The sequence below is a fragment of the Colobus angolensis genome, unplaced genomic scaffold, assembly GCF_000951035.1.
Source record: "Colobus angolensis palliatus isolate OR3802 unplaced genomic scaffold, Cang.pa_1.0 Scaffold1, whole genome shotgun sequence".
NCBI lineage: Eukaryota > Metazoa > Chordata > Mammalia > Primates > Cercopithecidae > Colobus > Colobus angolensis.
Genome location: NW_012110918.1, coordinates 9,869,491 through 9,892,823, shown reverse-complemented (window position 1 = coordinate 9,892,823; position 23,333 = coordinate 9,869,491). Strand labels below are relative to the sequence as shown.

General features: G+C 54.2%; 1 protein-coding gene across 1 annotated transcript; it reads right to left on the bottom strand.

The window, feature by feature from the left end:
- Window positions 1–4,112: 4,112 nt before the first annotated feature.
- LOC105504682 (protein tweety homolog 2-like) lies at window positions 4,113–23,330 on the bottom strand (the record flags this gene model as incomplete). The annotated part of the gene is made up of 4 exons (XM_011932226.1): window positions 4,113–4,333; window positions 6,004–6,140; window positions 14,293–14,465; window positions 23,253–23,330. Coding segments are annotated over 4 exons (609 nt in total), but the record flags the coding sequence as incomplete, so codon positions are not given.
- Between the last annotated feature and the right edge of the window lie 3 nt (window positions 23,331–23,333).

Below are 23,333 nucleotides of genomic sequence, written 5' to 3'. Positions count from 1 at the left end.
GAGGCGGAGTCTGCAATGAGCCAAGATTGCACCATTGTACTCCAGCTTGGGCAACAAGAATGAGACTCTGTCTCAAAAAAAAAAAAAAAAAAAAAGGTGACCTGGCCTACTCAGGCACGAATGAACACACCATGCTGCCCCAGCTCTGAAGATCTCAAGCCTGTGCCCCTGCAGGAAGGACTGAAGACAGAGGCTGCCACTACCCACCCAGCCCTCATGTCCCTCAAACCAGGGGGCAGTCCCTGAACTGGCCTTAGCCAGGATCTGGGCTCCAAGAGACAGAATACTGGTGCCAGAGGAGCACACCACTGTGTGCTGGAGGCTGCAGCCAGGTCTAGCCTCTGCGCTGGGAGTGTGGGCACACCCCTGCACTCTGGAGCCTCTGTTGCTGTCTACTAAGTAGGCTATCCTGTATGCTCACCACGTGGCCCCTGCTGTAAGGGGCTGGAATAAACGTATGCATTCATTACTATCCCTCACTATATTTAGAGAGAGACACCCACATGGAGAAACCAACAAAATAATCCATTATTCTTTGAAGATTCTCTTAAAACTTTCAACACTTAGGCTTACGAATTCTCTTTTAGAGAAACAGACTCTATGTTGCTACCTTGACCTCGTATCCCCACAACAGGATTGCTAACCGTTCTATAAGAGAAAGGCTTTGTTGTGGCGCTAGCAGCAGCACACCGTGTCCTGAACGCTGAGTGAAGGCAGGACAATGGGACTTTGCGAAAACAAAAACAGCTGTGATCCTGTCTCTGACGAGCCTGGACATGAGGCAGGAGGAGGAAACCGGCGCCTTCTCCCTGTATTCACATCCTCCCCTGGACCTGTGTCCCGCTGGGTGGGCAGACAGGCTCCTGTCCCTTGGCTGAGCCCTAAGGGCCTGGGGTTGAGTGGACCCTAAAGGAAACATCTGCCAATGCAAAGACAGAAATAGAAAGTTGATGGCTGGCCATCCAGTTGAAAACATTATTTATTTATTTTTAAAGGTACTGCTCCTTGCAGAGCAGGGCTACCCTATAGGCAGTGTTCCAGAGCAGCCTGTCCATCCATTTCTTCCTTTCGTTCTTTCGTTCCTTCCTTCCTTTCTTTGTTTGTTTTTTGAGATGGAGTCTCGCTCTGTCTCACCCAGGCTGGAGTGCAGTGGTGCGATCTCGGCTCCCTGCAACCTCCGCCTCCTGGGTTCAAGCGATTCTCCTGCCTCAGCCTCCCTCCCAAGTAGCTAGGACTACAGGCGTGCACCACCATGCGCGGCTAATTTTTGTGTTTCTAGTGGAGACGGAGTTTCACCATGTTGGCCAGGCTGCTCTCTTGAGCTCCTGGCCTCAAGTGATCCACCCACCTCAGCCTCCCAAAGTGCTGGGATTACAGGCATGAGCCACCGCGCCCAGCCATGTCCCTCCATTTCTAATGGTCCAAGTCGACCCTTACTGGCTTTTGAAGGGCACAGGCAGGGCTCGTACTGGTTAGCGGGGCTTTCCCACAGCCCAGACCCAGGGTGCCTGCAGAGACCTGGGGTGCAGCAGAGCCCCGGGGTGCAGCTTGGCAGCCTGAAGCACACCCTTGCTGGCAGCGAGGGGAGAAAGGGCTTTGTTGTTCTGAAACTGTCACGCTAAACCAAGAAGCACAACGGGCCGGGACAGGGGCAGTGTGCATTAATGCACATTCGGCAGCCTTCAGCTCCCACGGGTCTGGGCGATAAAAACACAGAAGAAGAGGCAGAAACTTCCCACAGTGAGATCAGCAAGGCTGATTAGATTCCACTCTTGGAGGCAAACGGTGTTCTCTGTGTTACTGGGACTTCACATCAGCTGTGTGGCCTTTTACATCTGCGCTATGCTGGGAGTTCCTGGTTCCAGAAAAGAGAATGGCTCTCTTTGTTTCATTTTGTTTTATTTTTTCAGTGTCAGAGGCTTGTTCCGTTTTCTGGCTTATGCTTGGTTCTTACGAGCTGGTTAAGGACTAAGCGATACCAGTGTACGGAGACACTCTACCCTGTACAGATTCAACAGCCCGCAGCACAGGGGAAAAAGACCTCATACCACGTAAAAGTACATTCAGTAACTAAATGTCATGCTAGTACACTTGGCTGTTCAATTTAATAAGATAAATGTACAACCACTTTGGAACCACTGATAACAAATGGCACTATTGTCAGAGAATAGTGGCATTCTGAACAAACCCAGTAATAGGTGACATTTCTATATTTCTATATTATATCAAACAAACTTCAGAGCAAAGGGCTGTTAAAAATTATCCGTAAACTTTTTCTGTAAGGCCACTTGTTTTCTCTTTTACAGTTCTACATTTTAACTTCTCTATTTCTTAAACTCCTCCTTGGGGGGATGGGGGAAGAAGGCAGTATTTGTATTTGTCATGCCTTCTCTTTCTTCCTGATATTTTCCCATAGGAAACAACACTAAAAAATTGTTTTTTTGAGATGGGGTCTCGCTATGCTGCCCAGGCTGTTCTTGAACTCCTAGGCTCAAAAGATCCTAAAATTTTAAAAAATAAGAATGACAGCAGTGACCTACTTACAACTCCCCACCACTTCTCCATACCATCCCCAATTCCTTAAAGGTTCGGGACATGACACTCCCCCCAGGCACAGGTGGGAAGACCCAGAGATGGAATCAGGCTCTTTCTCATGGGAAGCTCTGGGAACAGGAGGGACAGGCCAGCTTTCCAGACTGGGCAGAGTTAGGGACGAGCTACAGGTGGCGGAGACCATGGTCTAGAGGAAAGAGCAGTTCTCAAGTGTGGTCCCGGGACCAGGGGCATAAGATGCACCCCCTGGGAACTCACTCACAAAAGCAAAAGCACTCAGCCCTGCCCCAGGCCCACTGAATCAGAACCTCCGGAGGTGGGGCCCTGCAATCAGTGTTTACCAACCCTTCCAGGTGATTCTGACGCAAGCTCAAGTATGAAAACCTCTGGGAGGGAGGACTCTCCCGCACTCAGTGAGCTTATCAGGAAAGGTGGATGGGCCAGGTCAGTGGAGGTAAGGGGCTAAGACCAGAAGGCCTGGGTTCTGGCTTCTGCTCCAAGACATACACATTTTCAATCTCGGGCCCACCAGGCAACCTCCCTGTGCCTCAGTTTCTTCACCTGAGGGCTGCCCATCAGCCTGCTGCGGGCTCACATGAGGGAGCCTGGAGGGGCCATGCTGGCTACCACGTACAGGAAGTTTTGGTATCCTGAAATGACTCCTCTCTACTCCCCCAGACTGGGGCGTGCAGCCCTCCTAGGACCACCTGATCCCTGGACCACCGCCCCTACCCACCAAGGCACAGGTGTCCCTCTAGTTGGACACACATAGGTGTGGGGCTTCCAGTCTAGGAAAGGAGGACTTGGAGCAGGGCCCGCCCACTCTGCGGGTGCATCCCTAGAGGGCCTCAGTCTAGGAAAGGAGGACTTGGAGCAGGGCCCGCCCACTCTGCGGGTGCATCCCTACAGGGCTTCTTGTTGGCCACTCAGCTGCATGATCTGGGCTCTGGCAAGGCCCAGGTTCAGGTCCTGCCTGACTTGCCCACGAGTCCCCCACCTGCCTCTGCCGCCCACAGCGTCCCGGATCCCAGCCTCCCGTTGACCCCAAGGTGATTACAGTAATTACTCTAATAGCACTCATAATCACAGTCATACAGTTGAGCGTACTTGATAGTCTACCAGCACTTTCACTGACATTATTTCACTAATGTTATTTATCTGATATCTGGACTTCCCCCTTGGATCTGGGAAGTCTTCTAGATCTGCTGCCTCCCCTGGAGCCCTGAGGACTAGTGTGCTGGGTGTCTACCCTGAGGACCAAACCAGCCTCACAGGTCCTAGCAAGGACGCAGGTGCCGCCTTTCCACCTGGAGGCAGCAGCTACATCTGGGCCCTAGGGGTTCATGCCAGAGGGGGAGGTGGCCACCCGCAGGCTGAAGGCAGCTATGGGCTGGCTGGACCAGTGTGAAGCCCCGGGACTCCTGGCCTCACTTCTCAGTAACAATGGAGAGGACGAGGGGCTGATCTCCAGGGATACAGAACTTGTCCCTTTGGGGACACGGGGGATTTCAGAGAGTGGGGCTTGCTGTGAAATGTCCAAACCTGGCCCTGGAGCACCATCAGGCCGTGGGGTGGAAGGCCCCAGCATGGGGGCTCGTTCCCAGCTCCCCTCCCTGGCGGCTCTCATCCTGCGGGATAGGGACTTCTAGGACTTGACATTTTCCCATAAGGGACTTCGGGAGTTTCTCTAAACCCGTGAAGGTCATGGCCCTGGGGCCTTCCTGGGCAGGGCAGGGGATTTTCTGCTGGGGGCTAGGTTCCTCCTCCAGCGATCCTGGTGCTGGTGGGTGAAGAGGAGGCAGGCAGCAGGATGGCAGGGAGGGGCAGAGAGAGCCTAGAGGGCAGTGACCATGGGACACTTCCCCCCCAGGGCCTGGGTCAAGGGTGGGTGCCCAGAGGGAGAGTTCTCCCCAGCCAGGCCAGGTGACACCTCTGCCTCCCAGGCCGGAGCTGGCTGTCGCTCAGTTCCTTCATCCCAGCTGCCCCAGCTCACCACGCAAGGCTGTTCCAGACTAGCATCTGCACACCGGGCATCAGCGCTCAGCTATGGGTATGGGTTCCAGTGGACACGGGTGGCCGAATGAACTCTGCAAAGGACCAGGGCCCCTGGTCTGGTAGCCACCCTCAGCCCCTTTCTGGAGGCTAGGGCCTCCTCCCACAATTGACTTGGGCACGGAGGAGCAGCACAGCTGTCTCTTTAAGGTGACACCCCCGACCCCCCTTGTTGACTAAGGGATTAAAGCCTTAGAGGAGCTTAAGGGAGCAGGAGCGGCGCAAATGGGGTCCAATCCTCTTCTGGAGGATGCTGGGGCAGTGGCCAAATTCTCCTGTTGGGGCTGGATTTTGTGGCAGAGGCTGCTTGGATAAGCAGCTGAAAAGGCCTGGTGCTTAGAGTGAGAATGACATGTGTGGGGGCCAAGGTCAAAATGTGGGAAAACTCCAATTCCAGGCAGCTGGGGTAGAAAAGGCAGAGGCAGTTTTCAGGAACCAAGTGCTCAGATGTCTACCCTCATCGTGCTCCTCCCTGGGCCATGTCTCCAGCAGAGGGGTGGCAGCGCCAGCAAAAGGCTCGTGTGTCTCAAGCAGCCTCTGCCACAAAATCCAGCCCTGGCTTGGCAGAGTAGCCTTCCCCTTCTCCTAAGATTCTGACACTTCCTCTGGCCAGGTCAGCGCATCCTTCACCGTGAGCCCCCACCTGGAGTCACCGCCTGGAAGCCAGAGCCCCAAAGAGCTGGAGCAGGTCTCCAGCACCCACGCCATGGGGCTCTTCAATTGTGTGTGTGTGTGTGTTTTAATTTTTGAGATAGAGTCTCATCCTGGTGCCCAGGCTGGAGTGTGATGGTGTGATCTTGGCTCACTGCAACCTCCGCCTCCCAGGTTCAAGTGATCCTCCTGCTTTCAGCCTCCCGGGTAGCTGGAGCCACACCACCACTGGCTAAGTTTTGTATTTTTGGTACAGACAGGGTTTTGCCATGTTGCCCAGGCTGGTCTCAAACTCCTGAGCTCCATATGCCTTGGCCTCCCTCAAAGCGCTGGGATGACAGGAGTGAGTCACCACACTCAGCCCTCAGTTGTTTCTGAAGACATTTTTTTCCTCTTGGCATCTCCTGGACCCGGCAATACTCGATATGCAGCACTTAAAATGAACACAAAAAATGCAGTGGGGCTGATTTTCCACATTCAAGGTCTCCTCTGACACAACAGAAAGTGCTGAGCTTGCCAGAAAATGGGGTTTGATCCCACAGCTGCCTCCTTTGGTCCTCACCCCCATCCCTGCCACCCCTTCAGGCTTGGGGCGCACAACTGCCCATTTGCCTCAGCAGAGGCAACTGCAGCGCAGGCAGGGGTCAGCCCTCAGGCACCACACCCTCTCCGTGTGCAGCTGAGCCAGCTGGGATCTGACGGGGGCCCTTGCTCTGACCACACTGACCTTGTGGGCTGTGCCTGTACCCGGCCAGCTGCCCGGGAGCCTTACCAGAGCATCGATCCCAGAGAAGGTATGGTTGGCGTCTTCCAAGGAGTACATCAGCTGGTATACCCCATCGTTGGTCTCACTGTTTCCATAGAAACCAACGCCCACTGCAGCACTACAAGCAAGATCCCAAACAGAGGTTAGAGGTGATACGCAGAGGAGAATGTTTGTTTATATTAAAAAATAAGCTTAGGGCTGGGTGCAGTGGCTCATGCCTGTAATCCCAGCTACTCAGGAGGTTGAGGCATAGAATTGCTTGAACCCAGGAGGTGGAGGTTGCAGTGAGCCAAGATCGCGCCACTGCACTCCCTCCTGGGTGACAGAGCTAGACTCTGTCTCCAAAAAAAAAAAAGCTTGTTTTTAGAGCAGTTTTAGGTTCACAGCAAAATTAAGTGGAAAGTAGAGAGTTCCCATATATCTGCTGCCCCACACATGCACAGCCTCCTACTCTACTCGAAAATCCTGCGGCAGAGTGGCACATCCGTTACAAGCGATAAGCCCAGATGGACACACCGTCGTCACCCAGAGCCCACAGCTTCCACTAGGGTTCCTTCTCAGCGTTGCACATTCTATAGGTTTGGACATATGGATAAAGACATGTGTTGGCTGGGTGCGGTGACTCGCGCCTGTGATCCCAACACTTTGGGAGGCTGAGGCGGGTGGATCGCTTGAGCTCAGGAGTTGGAGACCAGCCTGCGCAACATAGTGACACCCTATCTCTGCAAAAAATTTTAAAAAAAGAAAAAATGAAAAAATGATGTGTCCCCCATTACCATATCATACAGGGTAGTTTCATTGCCCTAAAATTCCTCTGTGCTCTGCCCATTAAGTCCCCCCTCCCCTGTAACTCCTTTATTTTTATTTTTTTGAGATAGAGTTTTGCTCTGTTGCCCAGGCTGGAGTGCAATGGCGTGATCTCAGCTCACTGCAACCTCCGCTTCCTGGGTTTAAGCGATTTTCCTGCCTCAGCCTCCTGAGTAGCTGGGACTACAGGCACGTGCCACCACGCCCAGCTAATTTTTTGTATTTTTAGTAAAGTTGCGGTTTCACCATGTCGGCCAGGCTGGTCTCGAACTCCTGACTTCAGGTGATCGCCCCGCCCCATCCCGTTGGCCTCCCAAAGTGCTGGGATTACAGGCGTGAGCCACTGCACCTGGCCTTAATCCTTAGTTTTCCCTTTTCCAGAGTGTCACAGAGTTGAAATGATACCGTGTGGAACATTTTCAGATTGGCTTCTTTCACTTAGTAATATGGATTTAAGATTCCTCCGTGACTTCTTCTGGCTTGATAACTCATTTTTTTCCAGTGCTGAATAATATTTCATCATCCAGATGGACCACAATTTATCCATTCACCTATTAAAGACATCTAAGTTGCTTCCAAGTTCTGGCAATTCTGAATACAGCTGCTATAAACATCTACGGAGAGCAGGTTTTTGACTATAGCTGAGGAACTCTTTCCTGGGGGCTGTGTTGAGTAGGCAGATGACAACTCACATTCTGGCAGGTGGGGCTGGGGGTGGTGAGGTGAAGGTTCAGGGTCCCTGGCAGGCTGGCTCTACAGGACATTTTATTCGGGCAATAGGAAAATACTGTCCTCCAGTCCTGTGACTCCAAAAGGTAGGAGACTGTAGCCAGCCCTAGGGATGCTGATGCAGTAGGTCTGAGGAGGGCCCAGGTACCTGAGCTTTTACCAGCCCCCAGGGGATTCTGACACAGGTGGGCCTGGGAAGCGCTGAGGTCTACTGAGATCACATACTCAGTGCTGACCTTGGGTCTCTCTTGACACCTCCAGGAATTGCGGACTCCCCCAACATCCCCAGGCCACCCATGTGACAGTCTGTTCCTCCACTGTGACGTCTCAGCTTATAGAATGTTCCTTCTTCTACTGAGCTGACACCTGCCTCCTTAAGCCACTCATCCCCTGGATCTTCGTTTGTCTTCTAGGACAGCCTGGAAGAAGTTTCCAATTCTGCATCGTGCCCCATCAGACAGCTGAACCTGGCTTCTTCATAACCCGCTCACCTCGTGCTCTCCAAGTGGGACAGGTGTCCTTCTTGGGGCTAAGGTCTCCAGACCCTTGCCCATGCCATCACCGTCCTCTAGATGATTGGTTAATGTCACTCTTAAATGTGGCCTCAGTGGGTCACTCAAGTCCAGGTTGTTCATCAGTTCTGAGCGTAGTGGGGCTCATGCCTTAGGTCCTCCACTTCCCGGGGCACTGAGCTGAACTTGTGCCCACCCTGGTTCCCCCCTCCGCTCCCCCTCTGCCGATCTTGTGGTCTACAAACAGCCCCTGAATTTCTTCCCAAGAATTGCTGTTGAGCCCAGTCTCTCCTCCTTCCTATAGTGCTGTATTGATTTTTGTTTTGTTTTAACCAAAAGCAGAACTTGATCCCTGTGAAATCTCATCTAGTTGGTTTTAGTCCAACATTCCAGCATGAACAAATCATTTCAAATCTTGACTCTTGTCATCCATCATATTCCATCTGACCCGCACCACTTGAGACCATCTGAAGACTGATTAAGCAGCCTCCTGAGTTTTCATCCAAAATGCTCATTTGGTTTGGGGTGGGGAGACGTGAATGTACACGTCCACACTTATATTTGTTCTTTTGTTCTTTAAACAAGACAGGATCTAGGACGGAACCCCCTGGAGGACTGTGATAGAAACCTCCTGCCGGGCGCAGTGGCTCACGCCTGTAATCCCAATCCCAGCACTTTGGGAGGCCGAGGCGGGTGGGTCACCTGAGCTCAGGAGTTGAGACCAGCCTGGCCAACATGGTGAAACCTCATCTCTACTAAAAATACAAAAATTAGCTGGGCGTGGTGGCACGTGCCTGTAATCGCAGCTACTCAGGAGACTGAGGCAGAAGAATGGCTAGAACCCAGGAGGAGGAGGTTGCAGGGAGCAAAGATTGCACCATTTCACTCCAGCCTGGGCGACAGAGCAAGACTCCATCTTCAAAAAAAAAAAAAAAAAAAAAAAAAAAACCAGGAAAGAAAGAAACCTCCTTCCAGGGTGCCCTCGACTCCTAATTCAGTGTTTTTCAGGATGTGGTCCTCAGACCACAGGAACAGAATCACCTGGGGAGCCTGTTAAGTGCAGACAAGCAGCCTGGCCCATTCCATCAGTGTGGTCTGGGAATGTGCCTTTTAAAATGAGGTTCCTGCATCATCCAAGATGGGGGGCGGGAGACATTAAAAAAATGAGGTTCCTGCATGAATCACGTGTCTCTGTCTCTCTCTCACACACATCCCTCTACAGTTTAGAAATCCACTGCATTAAGTCAGTATTCATTGGATTTAACCAGAGTTGTGTAACTAGCTTTGAACCCAGTCAAATGCACCATCAGGGAAAATGCAACCCGTTTTTTCCCACAGTATCCACACAGAGGTGAGGAGCTTCACCGAGTGCTCAGCTGAGATATTCATACATTACATGAATTGTCTTTCCATGATCCTCCAATTTGTAACTTTATTTAAAAGAAAATGAACCCATTGTATTGTGCTCTGAGAAGCCCTTTTGTCGACTCCTTGTGTTCATCCTTTTCTAGCTCTCTGAGTCAGGATTTAGTGTTTTCCGGGGATTCAATATGAAGCCAAGAGCTTTCCCAACCTTCTCATTCTCTCGGGCCCTGTGGATTTATCAGTGATGACCCAGGAGGGGCTGTGAAATTATGCCTCATCTTTGGGGATCAGAAATCACCTTGGGGCTCAAGCCTGTAATCCCAGCACTTTGGGAGGTTGAGGTGGGTGGATCACCTGAGATCAGGAGTTCGAGACCAGCCTGGCCAGCATGGCGAAACCCCGTCTCTACTAAAAATACAAAAATTAGCCAGGCGTGGTGGTGAGTGCCTGTAATCCCAGCTACTCGGGAGGCTGAGGCAGGAGAATCTCTTGAACCCGGGAGGCAGAGGTTGCAGTGAGCTGAGATCGTGTCACTACACTCCAGCCTAGGCAACAGAATGAGACTCCATCTCAAAAAAAAAAAAAGAAAAAAGAAATCGCCTTGGCTGTTTAATGAGGGTCTCCTGGTCCCTCCTGGGGTCATTGGTCCTGCCTGGGCCATGGGAAAAACTGTTCTGCTGGACAAGAATAAATGAGTTGGTGATGTTGCCTTCCCCCGGTGTGTTCACACCACTCTTTCCCCAACATAAAATCACTACCCTCCCCCTAAAATAGAGGAGCACTAAGAGGTGTATCCTCGTATCCCTTTTGCTTTTTCAGGAACCCCTTGTTGGTCTTCTGTGGATCCAGTCCCCCACGTTCAGGTGGAACGACATCAGCAGAGCTCACGTGTCCTCCCACCTCCGTCCCCCAGCCTTTACCTCCATCCCTTCTCCTGCTGCTGTCCCGACTCTCCTTCCTGCCCCTCCCATAACTCACCAATCTGGCTGTTCCTGTGTCCCAGTGGACGCAGCTCCAATGAAGGTGACCGATGACCCCCCTGCCACTAAACCTGAGGGCTCTTCCCAACCCCCCTCCCACACGCAGTAGTCAGCCCCCAGGTCCTCTTCCTGGAACACGCCGCCCCGTGACTCTGTGCCCTTGTGGCACTCTCGGCCCTTCCTGGTGGGACACTCTTTCCTGGTCTCCTTCACAGGCACCTTTTGCGTCCCAGCCATGAAACACTGTGCTTCCTCCAGGCTTGGCCCCAGCCCCCTTCTCACTCTGTGCTTCCTACAGCAGGCCACCTGTGTGTGCGACTTCCACACTGGCCACGCCCATGACCCCGGCTTTATAACTCCAACTCCGCTTGGATGTTTCAAAGGCACCTTAAACTCAATCTGTGTACAACCAAACTGTGACTGTCTGCTTCTCTTCCGGATCCCTGCCAATGTCCCGTGCCTTGGAGGATGGCACCACCACCCCATCCGGGGGCTTAAGCCAGAAACCTGCAGCTCAACTTCAGCAGCTCCTGCCCGAACCTCCCTAGCTGACTCTTCCTCCTTGCACTTCCCTCTGGTCACTGCCCATGAGTGGGTGTAAGCCCGCCGCTCTCCAACTGGGCCTCCCTGATGGCCTGAGTTTCACTCTTGCCCGTGTCTATGCGACCCTCTGCCTGGACCTGTCCCTCCTCTGTCCCCTGCCCTGTTCTCCATCACAGGGGGCTGATCCCTCACAATGAATGCCTCCGGCTCCCCTGCCAGCTGGCTTCTGCTGATGGAGGTGCTGGTAGGAGACTGGAGGTGGTGGTAAGGCAGCCAGGGGGGCCCTGCTCCCCTCGTTCTGCAGCTGCTGATAGGCAGGCTGTGTGGCTCCAACTTCGCTGGTGACATAGCCTCTCCCTGTGTCCCTCTAGCCTGCAGGTGGTGGTGGCTCCTGCTGTTGCTAATCCCAGGGTCGCTCACTGTCCTCATTAGGCCTCTGAGCTCTTCGGTGGCCCGGCGGCCATTTCTTCACATTCAAGTCCCGCTGTTCCAAATACTCCCTCCGGCCTTGCTTCCATTCAATCCGAGTTATCCGGTGACCCCACCTCTTTGCAGAGCCCCTGCAGTGGTTCCCCTGACTCTTAGAATAAAGACCCCAACCCCTGACAAAGCCTATGAGTTGCTCCATGGTTTGGATCCCATCTGCCCTGTGTCTTCTGACCCCGTGACACTCTCCCCATCCCACTGCCACTCACTGCTCACCCCGACCCTCAGCAGTGCCCCCAACCCCCCATCTGCTCCCTCTGCTCCAGCCGCATTGGCTTCCTTTAGCCCCATGCTCGCTCCTGCCTCGGGGCTTTGCGTATTTCTCTTCCCTCTGCCTGGAGGTGTCTCCGCCTCCCCTGCCCCCACCTTTGCCAAGTTAATGCCTTCTTATCCTATGGGTTTGGGTGCCCTTGTCACCCAGCAACGCCTGGACTCAGGTGGGCCATCCACTTCTATGCCTGCTCCTTTCCTTCAGAGCTCTCTCCTTAGTTTTTTCGTTTTTCTTTTCTTTCCTTTGTTCTTTTTTTTTTTTTTTTTTTTGAGACAGAGTCTGTTGCTCAGGCTAGAATGCAGTGGCGCAATCTCAGCTCACTGCAACCTCTACCTCCCGGGTTCAAGCAATTCTCCTGCCTCAGCCTCCCAAGTAGCTGGGGTTACAGGTACCTGCCACCACACCCAGCTAATTTTGTATTTTTAGTAGAGATGGGGTTTCACCATGTTGGTCAGGCTGGTCTCGAACTCCTGACCTCAAGTGATCCACCCACCTTGGCCTCCCAAAGTGCTGGGATTATAGGCATGAGCCACCGCGCCCGGCCCTCTCTCCTTAGTTGTAATGATTCAGAGCAAACTGGTGCACAGTTCTCAGCTTCTGCTGACAGATCATGAAAGCAGACTTGGTGCCTGTTTTCTTACTGCTGGTGCCCTCTTGCCTAGTACAAGTAACGCCCAGAATGTTGTGGGACGGATTCTGCCATGCACATTCCTTCCACTTTGAGATTCCCCTACACTGCTGATAATCCTTCCTTATTGGAAGAATGGACTCCTCACGCCATTCTTACTGTTCCAAAGTATTCTTCAAAAACAAGTTTGTCGTGTGTGTTATCTGTGTGTGTGTAAGAGACAGGGTCTCACGTCACCCAGGCTAGAGTGCGGTAGGGCGATCACGGCTCACTGTAGCCTCCGCCTCCTGGGCTCATCATCCTCCTGCCTCAGTCGGGACTACAAGAATGCATTACCAGGCCTGGCTCATTTTTGTAGAGGTGAGGTCATACCATATTGCCCAAGGTGATCTCGAACTCCTGAGCTCAGGTAATCCACCTGCCTCAGCCTCCCAAAGTGCTGGGATTACAGGCGTGAGTCACTGCCCAGCCATGCAGGAGGATTTTTAACACCACGGTCGCTTCCCAAAGCTCTTTCACTCTACTGGGAACCACACTCGTCCGTGACCTCCCGGCCTGTCCAGAACTCTGTCCTCTGAGTCTCTTATTTCAGCCCTGGCCATGTATTGCAGCAGCCTTGATCCCCTTCCTTGTGCTTAGAGCTTTGTCTACCCCACGAGGCTGCTTTAGCGTCTCACCTGCGTTTTGGCTGAGGTGAGCCTCACGCTACAGGCAGGACAAGATCAAGAACATCTTCCAACAGAGAAGAAAATCGCAGTGGCAAGGTGAGCTGCCTGGGTATGAGAGCCCAGGCATCCTCATCCCCAGGCTGACCAGGACCTGCCTGGCTGCCAGCCTGCTGCCGGGTAGTGGGAGACTCTACTCTTTGGGGTGACGACACCTAAGAAGCATCTCTGTGTGGACACTAGAGGCTTTTGGAAAAGCCTCTATAGATTTAAAAACAAGAAAAATGCAACAACTCCTGAAAACAGCCAGCATGCCTGTGGACGCTGGCTGGGGTGGAGGGGCCAGGCAGTGTGGTAGGCTGGGTACGGACTCCTGCATGGGAGTTATAAATCCTCACTTTAAGGCCCAGCATGGTGGCTCATGCCTGTAATCCCAGTGCTTTGGGAGGCTGAGTGGGGAGCAACGTCTGAAGTCAGAAGTTGAAGACCAGCCTGAGCAACATAGTCTCAGCCCAGGCGTGGAGGCTCACGCCTGTGATCCCAGCACTTTTGGAGGCTGAGGTAGGTGGATCACTTGAGCTCCGGAGTTTGAGATCAGCCTGGGAAACATGATGAAACCCTGTCTCTACCAAAAACAAACAAATAAACAAACAAAAAACACAAAAAACCCAGGCATGGTGGTGTGCACCTGTAGTCCCAGCTACTTGGGAGGCTGAGGTGGGAGGATTGCTTGAGCCTAAGAGTTTGAGGCCGCAGTGAGCTGTGATCGCACCACTGCACTCTGGCCTGGGTAACAGGGTGAGACCCCATCTTATAAATAAATAAATAAACAAAAGAAATTCTCACTTCCTCATCCAAAGCAAAGAAGAACTGGCTAATGACATTAAAAGCTATTGATCTTACAAGAAGATGGAATTGGTTTGTGCTGGAGTCAGGCTATCTTCTGATCTCACAGACCCAGGGCAGCAGCTGGCAGGGGACAGGGACATAGACTGGAGATGCCCAGTGTTGGCACAGAAATGCTGCCTGCAAGGCTGCTGGGCACAGGACAAACTCACATTGGGGCAGGGTTTGGGGGGCCACTTGGGAGACCTTTCTGGAGACTCCATCACCATCCCGGGCATCTGATTCCTGATGCTTGGTAAGAAAACGGACAACATTCATTTGGGGACAAGCTTTTCCATCAAGGTAGCCAGAGCTCGGTCAGGAGAACATGGCCAGACAGTCCCTGGCCCCTTGCAGAGTGAGCCGCATACCCCGGGCCCAGAGCCTAGGGACACTCACCAGCAGACGAGCCCGGCCACCACGGCTGTCCAGGTGATGCAGCAGGAGTGGCGCTGCTTGGTCTGTACCGCATCGTCCTGCTGGCAACAGCATGCGCAGACCAGGTAAGCCACGAGAAAGATGAGGTTCAGGCCCAGGCAGACCGTGGCCACCAGCCCCAGGAACAGCAGCGACTGGAAGAGAGTGGAGGCCTGTTACCACTCTTCATCCCTGCAGTGCGGGGCTCTGGAAGTGCCCTGCCCTCGAGCCCCGAGTGCCCCACCGCCTGGGCACCGCCTGGGCAGATAGGACCAGAGCTGAGCTGTGTCTCTCATCCACCCTCCCAAGCTCCACCTATGGTTCAAGTTCCTACTCTGTAAACAGAGGGCCCGGCGCTAAGGCACTTGGGTGGGAGTGACGGAGGGCACGAGGCCAAGTGGTGGGCCTGGTGGTCAGTGAGGGAAGGGTGTCAGAGCTGGTCCCCAGTTTCTGGTTCAGACCCTGGATGAAGAAAAGGACCAGGTCCTGCTGATGAAGAGTCTGAGTTACTCAGGAGACAAGGCAGGAATCCCCGGCGGGCAGGGAGGGCTGTGGGTGGTGAGCTCTATGGCTTAGGGAGACAGGTAAGGACAGAGATGCCGTCCAGGAACAGAGTACCCAGAGGCCTCGGGCGCTGCGTGCCACTGAGACAGGGCCTGGAAGGACAGGCCTGTGTATCTGTCACCTCTTCCATGCAAGGACCCTGCTGTCCCAGTCTGGGCATCATCCTTTACCCAGAATGTGAAGAGCTTGTTCTAGGTGTTGGGTCCATCCTGAGAACTGAGAATCCAGCTCCATGTTTGGGGGATGCGTGAGGGGGTGGGACAGTCAGGATAGGCAACTTATGGAGTCCCTTCCACTGCACCCCAACAGGGACAGCTGAACCTCCAGCGCCAGCAGCAGCAGCAGCAAAGCCAGAATTCTGAGTGGGTTGGAGGGACCTGAGGCCTGCCTAGCACCTCGGGGTCCTGCAATGGGAGCCACTGTCTGTCAGGAGGCCCGGTGCCACTCTCTGCTCACTCATCTCTTGATTTTGCCAGATGGGCACCAGATGGCACTGGGATTGGTGGTTGCCAGCCAGGGCTGGACCTGGCTCTAAATCAGGCTCCTGAGCTGACAGCCGTCCCTGCTTCCCATGCACCCCCGATAGGGGTTCCTGGTCCCGAATCCCTAGTGCCCCAGGGGTCTGCCTGGGAAAGCCTGTTTCAGGGAGCCCTATGCAGGAGGTGGCAAGCGGCAGAACGTGGGGACTCCGGGACCCTGCGGTCTAAGGGGGAGATGAGACTAGTGCAGGGGCAGGCACACACAGAGGCAGCCCTGACAAATCAGGGCTGGGCTCTGCAGTCCGAGGCTTTGGGGCCGTTTTCCAGGGGGACAGACACCTACTGGAGACCATGCTGCTAGCCCTGTGAGATGCGGGCAGGCCTTCGGGCCTCTGGCATGGGCTGCTCTGCTGGTCACTCTTGGCTGACAGACTTCTCAGCTGAAGTGGGGGGGGTGGTGCAGCCCAGAAAAAGGCAGGAGAGATGGCTCACTTGGGAGGGGAACAGATGGGTTTGACTTAAAATGTGGCTTTCTGCCAGGTGTGGTGGCTCACGCCTATAATCCCAGCACTTTGAGAGGCCAAGGTGAGAGGATTGCTTGAGCCCAGGAATTCAGGACCAGTCAGGGCAATATAGGGAGACTCTGTCTCTAGAAAAAAATAAAAAATAAAAAATTAGCTGGGCATGGTGGCATGTGCCTGTAATCTCAGCTACTCAGGAGGCTGAGGTGGGAAGATCGCTTGAGACTGGGAGGTTGAGGCTGCAGTGAACCATGATTGCGCCACTACACTCCAGCCTGGGTGACAGAGGGAGATTCTGTCTCAAAAAAAAGGTGGCAGCTGGGAAGCCAGGGCCCAGCAGATCTGGGCACCTCCCTCTCCCAAAGACTTCACAGTGTGATGGGGGCTGGGGCTGGGGCTCTCCCTGCCTGGACCACTCATTAGCACAGCCTGTCCCTGGGACTGACCCCAGCAAGCCCAGGGGTAGAAAGAGATGGTGGAAAGTCACTGCCCCTCTTCTGGTCCTCAGTCCATGCCCCTTCGCCAGAGGGCCCTACAGCCCAGGCCAAGGCAGAGGAGGCCAAGACAGCTGGGAGTTGAGAGCCTCTTTCCTCAAAGTGAAGTTTACCACCCCGTGACCTGTGGCCCTGACATCTTCTGGGAGCTTGTGAGAGGTGCCCAACCACAAGCCCCACCCTGAAGCCAGTGAATCAGACCCGCCTCTAGAGATGATCCCAGGCAACATATATTCCATTAAAGTCTGGGCAGCACACAGAAGTTCTCAAACTTTTTCCAGTAGCTTAACGTTTTCTTTGAACTGACTTGCTTAGCAGAGCCCTGAAACACAGAGCTCCATCTGAGTAAGGAGTGGATAGAAATGTCAGGTTTTATCCTGGCCGCCCCTTGGCAGCCCCTGAGGGCCCTCCGCTAAAGCCCAGGGATCCTCCTAACCATTTGTAAACCAGCGAGGCCTGGTGGCATGCACTTGTAATCCCAGCTACTGGGAGGCTGGGATGGGAGGATCACTTGAGCCCAGGAGTTTGAGTCTAGCCTGGGCTAGGCAACAACATACCCTTAAAAAAAATAACTCAACCCTCCCCCAAAAAACCCCAAACCAAGCCAAAAAACAATTTGCAAACCATTGTGCAACATGCATGCCATGACCCAGCAATTCTGCTTTACAGAAAGGAGGGCTGTGTCCCTCTGAAGATACACAAATGTTCACAGCAGCTTCACACAGCAGTCACAGCCAATACCCAAAAGGACAAAAATGTCCGACAAGAGAAAAGATACAGAACATGTGTCATAGTCTCAGAATACTACACAGCCATGAAAAGGAAACTAGCCACACATGACGATATTTCTGGGATGAATATTCCAGAAGTCAGGTTGAGGGAGAAAGCCAGACACGGAACAGCAGAGACCGTATGGATTAATTTATATGAAGCTCAAAGTCAGAGATACTTATCAACAGCCAGAGATATGTGAATCATCGAATCATCACTACCTTTGGGAGGGTGCTGACTTCAAGGCAGCATGAAGGAGGCTTCTGGGGGATCAGGAATACGATTTGATTGGGATGGTGTTGCTCACACACACACACCATGCACGCAGGTGCTCGAGGGTATAAATTCATTGAGCTGCACACTTAAGATTACACTCTTTCCTGTAAGTTATTCCTTTTTTTTTTCTTTGAGACAGTGTCTTACTCTGTCACCCAGGCTGGAGTGCAGTGGCGCAATCTTGGCTCACTGCAACCTCCCCCTCCCGGGTTTAAGTGATTCCCCTGCCTCAGCCTCCTGAGTAGCTGGGATTACAGGCACGTGCCACCATGTCCAGCTAAATTTTTTGTATTTTTGGTTTTTTTTTTTTTTTTTTTTGAGACGCAGTCTTACTCTGTCACCAGGCTGGAGTGCAGTGGCATGATCTCAGCTGACTGTAACTTTGGCCTCCTAGGTTCAAGCGATTCTCCTGCCTCAGCCTCTTGAATAGCTGGGATTACAGATGTGTGCCACCATGCTCAGCTAAGTTTTTTGCACTTTTAGCACAAAAGGACCAGGCTGGTCTTGAACTCCCGACCTCAAGTGATCCATTTGCCTTGGCCTCCCAAAGTGCTGAGATTATGGGTGTGAACCACCAGGCCCAACCAAGTTATTCCTAATGACAAAAAAATGTAAGGGAGCCCCAGACGAACCTCCTGTGTGGCCTAGAGCCCAGCTACCATCCAGCCTGCCCCTAGCTACCCTTTACTTCGAGTTTGCCTCCTGAACAGCCCCACTATCATTTTATCACTAGTGGGAAAAGTTCCTGAATCTACCAATGTCCCCACCCAGCGAGGAAGGCTCATTGGAGAAGGATCAGGCTGTGGGTGATGCAGCCGGCTCCCCCGTTTCACTCTCTCAAGTCTCCTCCAGCCTCTTGATCTCCCCCTTCAGCAGGCGCTGAGCCTCTGTGGTCTGGGGCCTCTCCAAGCTGGGCAGCTGGCCTCAATTAGGATACTGATAATGCTGTCCAGCTCCAGTGAAAGCGAGGCCTGGGAAATCCAAACTCGGAGGCCTTTTTTTTTTTTTTTAATTTCCGTTAAAAAAAAAAATACAAACAGGCTCTCACTATGTTGGCCAGGTTTGTCTCCAACTCCTGGGCTCATGTGATCCTCCTTCCTTGGCCTCCCAAACTGCTGGGATTACAGGCGTCAGTCACCCTGCCCAGCCTTTGGAAGCCTTTTGTTAGGGAGTTACTTCCCAAACCCTCCTGGGAACCCTACCTAGGTGCTGGGAAAAAAATGGGTGGTGGGTGGGACAGGGTGAGAGGGTGTAGGGGGAAAAGGAGTGGGAAGGGAAGAGGAAAGAAGAGGGAAGGTGGGCAAGGGAGGAGGAAGGAGGAGGGAAAAGAGGAGCAGGGAGGCTCCCCACCCCTCCCCCAGCAGCGCCATCTCCCAGGGCCAGCTTGGTGTCACCTGCTGCTCTCTAATGGGCAATTATTTTCTTGCTCCTAATTAACGCTGCATGTCCCCGTGTGCATGGAGGTGGAGGGGAATGGAAGAGGGAGCCAAGAGTTCTGCTTCCAGGTCCCCTTGCTCAGATGGACAGAGCTTTGCCAAGACAATTTCCCACGCCACCCCACGCCTCCCACTGTGCCCTGCAGCCACCTCCTTCTCCCACAGCAACACCAGGCCCCCAGCTCCCACACTGGTGCTCAGACTCTGCTTCTCCCCTCATTAAAGAGACTTCAATTATTTCTGATTTGTCACTGTGTCATGAAAAACCCAGAGCGGAGAGTGCCAAGCTGGGACCCAAGCTGGGGGCCGCAGTGACCACGGCAGCTGGACCCAAGGGGCCTCTGCACTGGGTGGGGGAGGGGGCAACAGCCCCGGTCCCCAGAAGACATGGAGAGAGGTGAGCCGGTCTCAGGGAGAGGCTGGGAGAGAGAAACTAGGAGCACCTAGAGGGAGAGGCTCCCCCCACAGGCCTACTGGGAAAGATTAAGCCCTCTCCCAGGCGCAGCATGACTGTCTGATGACCGTGACTCAATTTCACACTGGATGAACGGGGCTTCCTCATCCTAACCTCAGCTCTTCTCAGATCTCGGCTGGGATGGGCTTGCTGCCTGGTCCTTCTTCCTCAGACCTGCCCCCAGGAACTACAGAAGCAGGAAGTCCTGTAGTTCTGGTCTAGTTCCCAACTCTGTACCCTCCACTCTGTACTTTGGCCAATCTATGAACCAGACCAACCAAAGAGAAAAGGCATGGAAATACATGCCTATATACAAAAAATTAAACAACATCTCCTCTGCCTCCTAACACATGTCCTGAAAGAGCGGCTGCTCGGCTGATCCCGGGCAAGGGAAGCTGGAACAGGAAGCACACGTGTGGCCACCTGCCTGTTGACAGTAGCAATAACTAACATTTGCACAGCCTGTGGGAACTTACTAAGATGTTTCAAGTACTGAGCTCATCAGCGTCTGGTCTCCCCTGAGGGGCTGGCTGGATGGTGATGGTGGCGCTCACGCCCAGGCAAGGACACTGAAGTGCCTCGTTCATTTGCTCAGAGAGACAGTGCTGGATTCAGTACCAGGTGCCCATTCCCTTGTCCCCAACACCGCCCAATGGACACCTGGCCGGCTGTAGTCTTCTCCTTCCCAAGCAGCGATTGTGACAGTTTCCGGTGTACCAGGCACTGGCCATAGGCTTCATAATCCATGAATTCATCAGTCCTTTTACCAACTCTTTGGAGTAGGAATCGTCTCCAAATCCAATCCCCCTCGTCAAAGGTGAGAAGACTCGGGCTGCAGGTCTAGGCCGATTTCCTTCCACACACACAGCCACATCTGGCAGCTCAGAACCGGGTGCCCGCCAGGGCCAGGGCACCCTCATCCACAGCCCTGCCTTGGTGCTAACCTCTCATGACTCTGCTGACCGGAGGGTAGCCTCCCAACAAGGCTGGTGACACAGGCCAAGTGGCCTTTGTGAGGACTTGGGCTCAAGTTCACTGTGGGAAAAGGGGTGAGGATCAACTATCAGGAGGACTGGGGGCTTCTACGGCTCCTAAAGACCCCAGAAAGTGAGTGAGAGCCCCTACCTCCTGAGGAAGGTTCTGGAACACTGAATTTGCTCAGGAAATCCCAGCTCACCAGGTGACCTGCTCTTCACCATCTCTGCACTTCCAAGAACCCCCTTGCCTTTGAAATCCCATGCACCACCCACATCCCACGAGGCCAGCACCTGCCTGTTTCCAACTTCGCTTAGTCTCTGATGCACACGCACCAGCCCCTCACCACACACACACATTGTACCACCAGCCAGCACTGTGCATTTGAACATGTGGGGCATGAGCTGAAGCCCTTGCTGCAGGCGTTTTGTTCAGTCTCCCCCGATCAGAGTCTGTGGAAGAGATCTCCTTCCTCTCCATCCCCCCACAGGGTACTGTCCTGACACACTGCTGAGCCTCACAGCCACTCCACTGAACGATCTGTGTCACCAGCTCCTGTTATGTGGTATGAGCTGTCTGTACTAGGCATGATATGTGGAATATCTCATCTAATTCTTGCAGATGAAGGGAGCAAGGCTCAGAGAGGTTAAGACACCTACCAGTGGTCACACATGGAAAGAACTGGGAATCCACCCCAGCCAACTGGAGGGCAGAGCCCCCACCTCAAACTGCGTGGTGTCTGCCACAGCTCTGAGCCCAGAGCCCAGCCGCGGAGAATCCCCAGGAATTCCTCCTGAAGACCCGCTGCCTTGGTTACCGTGGTCACCCCAAGCCTGGCATGGCACTTGCCCCAGTCAAGCTTGCTGAGAACTGGGATGACTGACGGTCCACCTGACTCTGTTAGTGACTGGTGCTCAGGAGGAAAGAAGACATCCAGGAGAGACCTGTGGTCACAACAGGGGAACTTACCAAAATAGGAGCCGCCTTAAATAACACCCAGAGCCAGACTTCCGGCCCTGGCCCACCACGCTCATCTCCTACTCAGCGATCTGGGTGGTGGGGAGGGGTGAGCGGGACCAGGAGCCAGTGGGCAGGGCCGGTGTCAGCTGCCCAGGAGCAGTGGCCGATGGGAAGGGACACCCTCTGGAACCATTTGATGCCCAGCACAAAGTGAGCCGGGGCTGGAATCCTGGGAGGAGGGGCAGAGGCTGGAAGTAGGTTCCTCTGGCTCAAGTGCCACCTGTCCATGGGACTGAGGGGGCTGTGGGCAGGCCCAGGCTCCACCAGCCACAGCTGCTGGGCAGATAAGTACTGTCTCTGGGGCCAGCAGGTTGAGGGAGTCCCCTTACCATCCTTACCCCCACCTAGGGGTCTTCCTGACGCAATGAGAAGTTTAGATTTCCTCCAGTGGAGAGGAGAAAACTGTGGCTGGAGACCCTGGGTGTGGGATCTGCGGCACAGGGTTTGGGATGGGGGGACACACACACACACACACACACACACACACACACACACACACAGCTGTCTCTGAAATCATATCCGCCTCTTTTCATGCATTCTCTGGGAGAGGAAGATTCCCTGGAGCTATCCCCAGGCAGTCACATTCTCAGGGAACACGGACTCCCATAGGCTGGGGTCTGGGGAGGGAGGGCGGGTGTGCCCACTGATTGCCATCTCGCTTGCGAGTGCCCACTGAACCCCAGGAAGGGGTCCTGATGCTCCCCTCCCTCTGGTAGGGCAGGCACCATCTGCCTGGGCCTGATGGCAGCCGCGTCGCCAGGGGTTATTATTAGACTCCCTGTCGCTGGCACTTGGGCACCTCACACCGGACCAGGTTTCCCTCCAAGAGGCCCTGCTTTGCCCCGACCTGTCCCGTATCTGGAGAACTTGACACAGGGAGAGGCCGCTGGGGGTCAAAGTCCTGAGATGGGCGCCTGGCTCTGAACAAATGGACCCCATTCTGGGCCACTGGCCCCAGAATCTTTGACCTAACACACGGAACTGACACAGGTGGGCTACTGGGGCCAGAGCAGGCATGACCAGACCTGTGACAGGCTGGGAGATTCTGCAGCTTTGTTTGTCTGGGTAGGGAGGTCTGGGGGAGCCCTGGCCCTGTCTGTGGGGTGCAGAATCCCGCCAAGGGCCAGCAGAGCAGGGAAAGGGCGGGGAAGCCGGGAGTGGCTGCCCTAGGCCAGAAATTCAGGGCTTAGAAGGTGTGGTGGGGTGGGGAGAGGGGTGTGGGGGAACAGGAATGGGCCAGTCTAGGACCAGGGGACACAGAGAGGCTGTCAATGCAAGGGGGTCCTCAGGACAACAGTGTGAGATGGGCTGACGGAGGCCACCTTCCTTCCCTGGAACAAGCACAAGCAGCTGTGGGTTCTCTGCGCTAGAGGGGAAGTGACCCACGCAGCTTCCCCCAGCCCTGCAGCCTTCCAGCTGGGACTCCCACCCTGCAGGCCGGGACTGGGGAGGAGGGGTGCTGCCGAGACCCACTCGGGAGACTACTCAGTTTCTGCCGAACTTTCCCAGGTCACTTAGCCTCGGAAAGAGAGTCCCCCTTCTTGGAATCTCCAGAAGGTCGAAAACGTTGGGGCACCCCCTCAGCATCCCCGCACCTCGAGCGCCAGGATTACCCCGACACGAATGCCCCTATCCCTACCCCGCGCCAACCTGCCCGCTCGGCGTTCAGCCCCTGCCCCTGCAGGCGGTTTCGCGCCCCTTCTTCCCTTCCCCACGCCCGCTTCACTCTGATCTCTTGAGTCTTCTGGGCCCCCAGGTTCCCAGACAGGAGGGGACGCGGGCCACGGGCCAGGGAGGGTGGGGGAGAAGGGGAGAGGGGAGACGGGAAAGGGCTGCGCGGGGAGAGAAGGGGTCTGAGAGGCACGTGGGAAAGTGCAGGCTCTCGAGGGGAGAGGGGGTAGTGCGGGGACTTGGGGCGCGCGTGGCTGGGGTCTGGGGCGGCGCGAACTCACCTCCTGGTAACTCTCGTCGCCAGGGTTGAAGGTGCTGTTCACGGGCTGCAGGCGCAGGCCGAGGTGCGGAACGCTGTGCAG